At 37.5% G+C, this 9,762-nt stretch overlaps 1 protein-coding gene across 1 annotated transcript; it reads left to right on the plus strand.

Annotated features, from left to right (window-relative positions):
* Positions 1 to 342: 342 nt before the first annotated feature.
* On the plus strand, positions 343 to 9,188 carry LOC139736008 (glutaredoxin-3-like). The gene is made up of 9 exons (XM_071646755.1): positions 343 to 409; positions 1,483 to 1,591; positions 2,653 to 2,727; positions 3,829 to 3,951; positions 5,089 to 5,263; positions 5,885 to 6,029; positions 6,690 to 6,800; positions 7,797 to 7,929; positions 8,420 to 9,188. Exons 1-9 carry the CDS (start codon positions 348 to 350, stop codon positions 8,462 to 8,464), a joined length of 978 nt encoding a protein of 325 aa, XP_071502856.1. The 5' UTR covers positions 343 to 347; the 3' UTR covers positions 8,465 to 9,188.
* The last annotated feature ends 574 nt before the right edge of the window (positions 9,189 to 9,762 follow it).

A 9,762-nucleotide genomic window follows, 5' to 3' on the forward strand; every position in this document is an offset into this window, starting at 1 on the left:
AGATAGATAAATAGATACTAGTAGATAGATAGATAGATAGATAGATAGATAGATAGATAAATAAATAGATAGATAGATAGATAGATAGATAGATACATAGATAGATAGATAGATAAATAGATGGATAGATAGATAGATACATGTAGACGAATAGACAGACAGATAGACGCCCACTTACCCCGGCCCCCTACTCCCCACCCCGGAGAGCCTTGTCCCCCTGCCGTACCGCACCGCACCGCACCCCCCCCCCCCCCCCCCCCCCCCCCCCCCCACCGGCCTTGGCCCTTCAGTTCGTGCATAATAGATGCAGCCATAGATTGCGTCAGTGCGAAGTCATCCGATGCATCATGTCGTTGATTTCTGTAGAAAGTGTTCAAGCTTTTGGCGAAGAAGTGAACCAGACAGAAAAGTAAGTGTTTGCCAGATATCCCCTACGCAATGCAATAAACGTGAGTCTGCTAAGTCTCTCAGAAATCGGCAGTGACTTCTCACAGAGAAATATTTCGAGCATCGTCAAAGTACTTCATGAGTTTATGCTCAGTCCGATATGTTCATATTTATGGTGGCAAAGGGTCCATACGCTATAGCATTGGAGGTCAATTGTCCCATTGCATTGTCCATCATTCATTGATGTTCATGTGCTATCCATGTCGAGTAGACAGCCACAGGTAGAGACCTAGATCTAGAACATTTTCTAGGCTCTAGTCTAGTAGAAATTCTAGATGGTTCTGGACTTGTTGGTGTAAGTAGTACAGTGCTACTCTACTACTAGAACCTCTAGTTTGTTGTTGTTTTTTGTGTGTTTATTTTGCTGCTTGACTGTGCTGTGAGTGTAAAGTTTACTTGTTTTTTGAGCCTCCTTTTGCTTGTCATCTCATGTGTAAAATATAGACAAGATAGACACGCGTTGTTTCGAGTCATTGGCTGAGCAACGAATGATATTGAACACTCCAAAATTGTTCACACACAGTACACACACAAAGAGAGAGAGGGAGACCATCTAACAATGGCGACCTACAGTCGACTTTGCCGAGCCGTGATGATCAAATTTTGAAGCGTAGTTTCGTCGACTCGTACTGTTTATTTTCAAGATCTACTTGATACATTTCTTAATGATTATTTAGGTAAATCCCAAGAATTTATAAAAGAAAATGATTTCATTCTTGCAAACACGAACCTCTATTTTGGGGTCTGTTACTGAGTGTAACAATGAAAAGGTTGCAGTACCGTATACACATTACTACATGTGGTACTACAATGGGCTACATCAGTACAGTGTATGTATATGTACATGTATAAAGCATTGAGTCTCCCGTATCCGGCCAAATCCCTTATCCGGATGAGCCCCGGTCCCGACTTGTCCGGATACGAGAGGTTCATTTGTAATTATGTTATGTTTGTGTGGCATTCAAAATATGTGGTTTCATCTTCTGTTTCCCCCTTTCCCCGTCTCTCTCTCTCTATGACCTTGGTCTTACTCAGTGGCCTGCTTGTGGTCCATTTCCGGGCAGAATGGGCGCCGCAGTGCCAGCAGATGGATGAAGTCATGTTGGAGCTTGCGAAGGAACATCCTCAAGTGCGCCTAGCCAAGGTGAACACTGAAAAATTCAAACGAGACATTGAGTTATCTAATTTCTAACATGTCCCTCTCAGGAAATATTTCTGTGTTGTGACAAATGATACAATATTTAATGTGTCAGCGTGTTGAGAGTGAATTTCTCTGATATTCGGTTTTGTTTCATTCTTCACATTTGTTGTCATTGTTGGGTGTTTTTGTATTATTTATGTGTTTTGTTTGTCTGTATGTTTTCATTTCATCCTGGAGTTACCCACAATTTGTTTGCTGAAATTATTCATTTCTACATCTGTAGCTACATATCGTCACTGGGGTGACAAGACCTTGTATCTGCAAATTTGGTGAAAATGACTTTTTTGGATTAATGGTCAAATAATTGGTTAAGTGATGTCCTGTCCAAATCCTAAGTGTCTTAACCCAAAAATGAAGCCACCACAGCATGTCAAAGGAAAGGCTCTCCCATTCGCTATAGTGCTTTGGCCGCCATGTTTTTTGGCTCTCCTGAACATTTGACATTTTGTAGATACGAGGTCTTGTCGCCCCAGCGACGATATGATTCTCCATGTTGATGCAAGACAAGAATGACACCTCTTTGATGTCACTGAAAAGTTACTTTTTGCATGTTTTACCAGCCATGCTAAGATCTTGAGTTCCAAAATGCAGAGATGCCAACTGTTACTTTTGTGCATTATTTTGTGCTGATTGTTTTTTTTTTATTAGTTGTATTTTTCCAATAAAAATACTGTAGTTTTCATGAAAAATACTGCTTTGCCAAAATTGTATTACTTGACACTTCACATGTCTAGGGCAGGGAAGGTTTAAGAACTGTTTTCCACCGAAAATATGCTTTTCCACATTCAGAATACTTCAACGTTATCTACAAGCTTGGTATCCCTGGAAATGACTTGTAACTCTTTCCATTGCAGTAGCTCACACAATGGAGCTGGCATAAAGACGGTCTAAGATTAAAGTACATTTGGGAATAGATGATGAAGTGCTGACGTTAATGAAGAAACATAAATATTTTTCTTATCAATTATTGGTTTGATCTCTTGTTTTGTGTACCGCTCCTGCAGGTTGAAGCTGAGAGCCTCCCAGAAATCTCATTGCAGTACAAAATTGCTGCTGTTCCAACATTCATCTTCATCAAGGTAGTGTATTGGCTCTGGTTTACTGGTGAGAGTGTAAGTGCAGCTTTTGGAAATCATGAAACAGCAAATTGCATCACTGCAATGTCTTCTGTAGTCACTTGAAAAGGACAGCTATTTGAAACCATATATTAACATTTCGATTTTGAAAATACCAGTCAGATTTTATGCTCAAGAAAGAAAAGAAAATTAATGATCTTTACTCTTCCATATGTAGTTTAATCTGAGTTGTTCCATAATATTTCTTATCATGCTTTGTCTTTATTAAGTTGTAGTATAAGATTTTGCTTTTTTTTCCCATTTTTTTCAAATCCATAAGAGTAGATGATAAAATGATGAAACAAATCCTAATCAAATGATTGGTTGAAAGTGTACACATGGCCGGGTATTTATTTTGCCTGGCAAGTAATGTAATGTGTGACTGGTCATTAGTGATGTATTATTACAGGTCATTAGCACTTTCACATTGTAATGGTGACTGGGGAGATTTCATCATTCTATTCACTTGTGAAAATGGCCACTGCCAAATGTATAGCACCTTCATTTGAATTATAAAACAAATAATATTCATCATTTTGTTTGGGCATTTGTCAAATTACTCACACTCGGAACCTCTGAAACAGTCCAATCGCCTTCGACTATCACCATGGCGTGTTATACCGATCCAAAGGTACTAGTACCCTATGTGGGTAATTCTTGCTAATGCCCTTAAACTGAAGTGTATTATTTGTATACTATATGGGACTTTACAGTCATGCATTGTATCCTTCAGATATTCAGCCAGATTAGGTCATAGATCTCATGTTGATTTTTAATGAACTGTGATATTCATGCTGTAGAATACAGATTTCGCTAACAGATATTTCAGGGAAAATAATACTCACCTTAGAGCATATATTGCAAGAACAAATTGACTCTTATTCACATTGATCAAAAGTCATAAGTAAATTAGGGATTTATCACATTAACTCTCGTTAGGCATCAAGATTCATGTAACTTTGGGCAGTCATATGCATCTAGTGAAGCAAGTTAATCATGGTTAATGTTTTGATCAACTCAGAATTTAATTTTGTGTTAATCCATTATGTGTGGTACTCTCCCCAGGGGAAGAAAGAAGTGGCAAGACTTGATGGCGCCAACGTGCCGGAGCTCACCAAGAAAGTCAAACACTATGCCGACCCCAATGCCAGTCCGGTCATGCTACCCACGAGTCAACCGCCAGAGGAGGTATGAGTAAATCTTCTTGTACTTCTTGAGAGCTTGAAGTGATTTGTGCATTTACACACAGACACAGACACACATACACACAGACACACATACATGCATGCAAATGTGATAGAAATATCCATACAAATCTTCTCATAAACTTCTACTTTGCAGAATTCAAGGTCGAGTTGTGGGAATGTGAAAGACAAGGCAATGTTTATCATTCCATGTTTCAACACATTATGGACCTTCTTATTGTATCATTGACCCATTCCTGTGTCAAAAACATTAAATATGTTAAATAATGATTGTGACTTGTTCCCTTGCTGTTTGTCACATGAACATATTTACAAATTTTAGTCCATTGAATTTCATTTTCTCATAGCATTGACTTTGATACAGTGCACTACCCCTCAACCAACAACTCTGAAATTAAACATATTCTATTTCAATATTGATTGTATCGTAAACAAAAAAAAAAGAAAATTTGTAGGAGATGGGAATGTATGAGCCACCTAATGAGGGCAAATTTTCTTACCTAAAAGGCAGTGGGGTGTAGAAACTTTCCTCAGTTACTGCAGTTATATTCATTCAGAAATATGATAATCTTGTTCATTTCTTTTTTTAATGAAAGGGAAGGCATACTAACAGCTGTGATAAATACTAAATTGGATGAACTGTTTGCTCATAGTATTTAATGCAAATAATCACAGTAAGTTGAATTTACACCACAGGCCCATTACAGGGTTATTGTTTTAATTGAACAATTAAATAAATAAATGAATAAATAAATGAGAGAAGAAATCGAAGAAAAAAAAAGTTGCGGACCCCCCCCCCCCCATATAAATAAAAAGAAAACCCCTTTAATTTTTGGTAAAGAAACAATCTATGTGAGGCGATTGAGGTGGCACCAGTATTATTTTTTTTTTTTTGTCACCTGATTAAACCCGGAAGTGGCACCAGAAATATTTTTTTGCACCCCCAATGTGTAAAATAACAGAACTGAACATAACCTTAAACTAGAAAGGTCCACTTTTTCTAATTGTGAACCCTCCCATAAAAATCCTAGTTACAGGCCTGTACACTAGATGTAAGAGAGGCATATTGTTGAAAATCTTATCTCATAATGTTTGATTTTCCTGTCTTTTTGGCCTTCAGGACTTGAACTCAAGGTTAAAAAGGCTGATCAATGCAGCACCATGCGTGGCCTTTGTGAAAGGCTCCCGGGACGAGCCGAGGTGTGGCTTCAGCAGGCAACTGATGGCGCTCTTTGACAACCATGGGATAGAGTACAGCACGTTCGACATCCTCGGTGACAACGAAGTTCGGCAGGGTAATGTTTGGATGTTTGATCTCCTGAATCTTTAGTAGAGATGTTATGATCTCAGCTCTTACCGGCATTGAGAGTCTGTCTGACTAGCCCTACTGTGGGATGACCCATATGTGACTGTATGCAGAAGATATATATATATATATATATTTTTTTTTTTTTTTGACAGTTTGTGTGAGGTTAGACGTATAGTAGTGATATGGAGTGATTCATGCACCAGTCTATGATTTATTCTGAAGACTCAGGTGATTAAAATCTGCAAATAACAAATAGCGTGGTATATTGTCATTTATATAATCATTTCATATTGTCATGGTACAGCTTTATGTCATCACCATTTTACCTGTAGAGAACAACTTTCTTCCCCTTTGATATTAGTGCTGCAGAGACATCTAAAAGATGGTGCTATGTCTAATATCTATTGAATAAATACTGATTTTTACAGTATTATGTGATATTTGGACAGATTTTCCTCCTTTCTATTGCTTTGAGTTTTTTTTTCATAGATTTTCTCGAGAAAAAATATAACAAAATGAGGTCTGTGAGGGTTTGAAGTATATTTCCAGGTGGAATGCATCTTATCCATCTCCAATAAAGATGTTTTTTCTTTTTTTTTTATAACAGGGCTGAAGAAGTATTCCGACTGGCCAACGTTTCCTCAGATCTATGTAAACGGGGAGCTCATTGGAGGCCTCGACATCATTAAGGAGATGGAAGCCAATGGTGATCTTGAACAGACCCTCCCAAAGAAACAAAGTTTGGATGACAGGTAAGACATTTCTTTCATTTTCCCATTGTTATATACTGTTATTCAGACAGATGTCTCCAGAAAGTGGAAGTGAAGGAAATTCGTATTTTCATGATTGAGGCATGATCTTTGGCCTCACAGGTACTTCGACCCTTCATTCTCAGATCAGCTTTTTACCAGCTAAAGGGGTGCATAGAGGGATGATTTCCTGTTGCAGTGATTATCTTAAACATCAGTCAAATTTTAGATATGAAACAAGCTCTGACATGACCAGTTGCACAACATTTAGCAAGCTCTTTTAAGAATCAAGTGGCACAGCTACCTTAACCAGAATGTGCTGCACAAACATGAACACTCCAGTGTTTGATAATTATTTCCCAAGTGTGCAACATAAAGCTTAACAACATTTAACAAGTGTGCTCTGTGTACATGCATGCTATGACAGATGCCACTGTAGACATTTGTTGTGAGTTTTGACCCTCTCCTGATCTGGTGAGATCCAAACATTTCAAAATTGTACCACAGCAGTGTTTCCAATATTTCACAGATAGAATGATCATGAAGGGAATCCCTTTTTAATAGGAAGTGATACAGCATCAGACTACTCTGAGATTTTTTTTAAATGTTTTATATGGTTGTGTTACAATATGAATTCTGTTCTTTTTTTTTACGTGTCTGCAGATTGAAGGCACTCATCAACCGATCTCCCATCATGTTGTTCATGAAGGGTTGCCCCGCAGAACCTCGCTGTGGATTCAGCCGAACCATCACTCAGATTTTGGGAGAAACAGGGTATCACTATGCCTGTTTTTTTTTTTTTTACTGTGTTTGATTGTTGTTTTGTGTGGTAGACTGTTTCTTCTTTCAGTCATATTTGGTGTCCCCAGAAACAAGATTCAAAGACAGAAATTACAAAGCATATTCTAAACTCAAAGATAATGTCAGGACAACCCCCACCCCCACCCCCACCCCACACACATGCATCATTCACTTTGTTTTCATTCTCTTTGCCTATTCACAAAACAGTTTCAGACTACTTCAGAGGATATTATACAACACCTAAATAGATTCCAGCTCTTCAGTTGCTTGATTGCTCATCACACGACATGCAGTTAAGATTGCTATTGCACGCTGTCAGTGTTGAGCATGCAGTCTTGTTGAGCAATTTTGGTCATTGCACAACTGATAATACCCATTTACATTTACTCCCATGTTCGGCTTATAATTGACTCAAAGTTTTTGCACCAGTCCACATGTCTGTAGTTTGTAGGACCACACAGTAGGGTGGCAGTGTAAGCCCCATTTAAAGAGGAGAATAACTTGTCTCCTGATTTCTTTCAATTAAGCGGCAAACTCTGTAAATACATATTCATGTGTATATATCTATCTTCCTTTAACTTGAGAAGTGCCACAGATTATTGTCACTCTTGATAGCACCAGTTTGTCTAAATTCACGTTTCGTGACACACTTCATTGTCTTGTGACATTGATTACTTGTACCATAGATGTGAACAAAGTCGGATATTGATCTTGACTGTAAACCCTCAAAATCCTGGTTGTGCCTTCTGACCAGGTGGGAAGGATTCCAAATGTTATATTGGTTTGTGAGTTTGTTGTATTCAACACATAGTATAAATAAAAGAAAAAAATTGCCTTTTGTAGAATGCTGTTTCTTATGATTAAGAAAATCATATTGTTGCATTGAAGTGTGTTTAAGTATGAAAACATATTATTTTTACCTTTTTTTCTTTTTCTTTTAACATTTGTGCAAATCATTTTGCCTTCCAGAATTTCATATGACACATTTGACATACTTGGAGACCAGGAGGTACGGCAGGGATTGAAGACCTTCTCTAATTGGCCAACATTTCCACAGCTGTATGTAAAAGGAGAGCTGATTGGAGGACTGGACATTGTCAAGGTAACATACACATTTGATTCTGCTCTGTCTGTAATTGATTCAATAAAATTGTGTGAAGAAGACTGTGACATATGCATATGAGGTATCGGGATTAACTCACATCTGGTTACAAAATAGTAGGACATAAAAATGTAGTATAGACAGAAAAGAGGAAATATATTTGTATCTATCTATCTATCTGTCTGCCTGTCTACCTATCTATTTATTTATCTATCTATTTATCTATCTATCTTTTTATCCATCTATCTCTACCTATGTATTTAGCTATCTATCTATTTAGATATCTACATATCTATCTATTTAGCTATCTATCTATCTATCTATCTATCTATCTATCTATCTATCTATCTATCTATCTATCTATCTAACTATCTACCTTTGTCTCTCTCTTTTCTGTTTCTTTTTCACTCTTTCCATATTGTTACGAATCTTGCACCCAGACTGGTTATATTCTACATTTTTATCTACCTCTCATATTTTCCCCTTTCAGGAGCTGAATGAGTCTGGAGAGTTGACAAGCATGCTTGAAGGCTGATTACTTACTGTGAAACACAGAGAAAGTTTCTGTCAGGACAAGTTGGATAAAGTCTGCATTCCGCCATCCTTGTGGATATCATTTTGCAACACTGTATGGTACTTGCGTAATCTTGGATTTCAGAACAATTTATTGTAAGCAGCGAACATGTAGTGGTCCATATATTTCCACAGAGTAATGGAGTGATATTGGAAAGAATAAAGCTCAGGGTGGCAATTCATGCAGTGATGTATACACAACAAACATTTTGGCACATATGGCTTTGATTCTGTATTCCATCTTGTAGTGACTAACACAGAAGCATAGGCCCTACACACCTAAAAAAAAAAAAAAACTCGCATCAGAATTGATAGGCTTGCATGTCTGATAATAGGTAAATTCCACATTTTGTGTGCTTTTTACAGGGGATGTGGGAGGAATTTCCAATAAACACAGGTGGAAAATTGATGCATAATCATCTAAGACTTATTTAGTCTATCTCTTTTGGCTATGTCATGAAATACATCAGTCATCTTTAAAAAAAAATCAGAGATAATAACCTTATGCTTTGTAATATTACCTGCAAATCTTGAGAAAATGTTATACTTACATATTGCTTCCATTTGTTGAATTATTGTTGAATGAATTTTGTCTGAAGTGGATTAAAATTATTCTGCTGTATGAAAAGGCAAGCACTTGTGGATAATTACCATTGTGCTATGTATTTAACAGGGTAAGCAGGAAAGAGAAGCTGTTGTCATTTTTTTTTCTTATGCAAGAAGAGGTAATATTATATAAGAGGATTAGCTTGATTAGTCCTGTTTCTCTCTCTCTCTCTCTCTCACTCCACCCCCCCCCCTTTCTCTGTCTCTCCTCTTCTCATGTAGCTATAATCCAAGTTGTAATATGATTATTCTATGTCAATTGGATTTGTGTAGAATTAGAGCCTTGTATAAACATGTGAGGCCTTGACAAATTGATTCTGGCGTAACTAAGACACAGATCGCTATGAAACGGATATTAGCGGAGAGGCTGCTGCCAGGGTATAATGCCAGAACTAGGGCAGTTGAAGAGTCCCTGAGCGTATAAACTGCTTTAATTCCAGCTTCACAGAGCTAATGTAATCATTCTGTGGCCTTCCAGCCATTCTAAATTTCCAGTAAAGAATTCTTAATTTAGCCTGTTTTAATCCATGGCATCAATTTTTTTCCCCCCATCAGAAACATGGAGTGCGCTTTAATGCAGAATGTGATATCACAATGAATTTTCAACAAAATGTTTCGCCCCTGATAAATTGATTTTGTCATAACTAAGACACA

The sequence above is a fragment of the Diadema antillarum genome, unplaced genomic scaffold (assembly GCF_040938485.1).
Source record: "Diadema antillarum isolate AM-2024a unplaced genomic scaffold, OU_Dant_1.0 seq00000618_RagTag, whole genome shotgun sequence".
Classification (NCBI taxonomy): Eukaryota; Metazoa; Echinodermata; class Echinoidea; order Diadematoida; family Diadematidae; genus Diadema; species Diadema antillarum.

Coding starts and splice junctions, on each gene's coding strand:
- LOC139736008 (XM_071646755.1), top strand. CDS start 348: ATGTCGTTGATTTCTGTAGAAAGTGTTCAAGCTTTTGGCGAAGAAGTG. Junction 2,728..3,828: donor CAACATTCATCTTCATCAAG/GTAGTGTATTGG, acceptor TACTCTCCCCAG/GGGAAGAAAGAAGTGGCAAG. Junction 6,801..7,796: donor CAGATTTTGGGAGAAACAGG/GTATCACTATGC, acceptor TTTGCCTTCCAG/AATTTCATATGACACATTTG.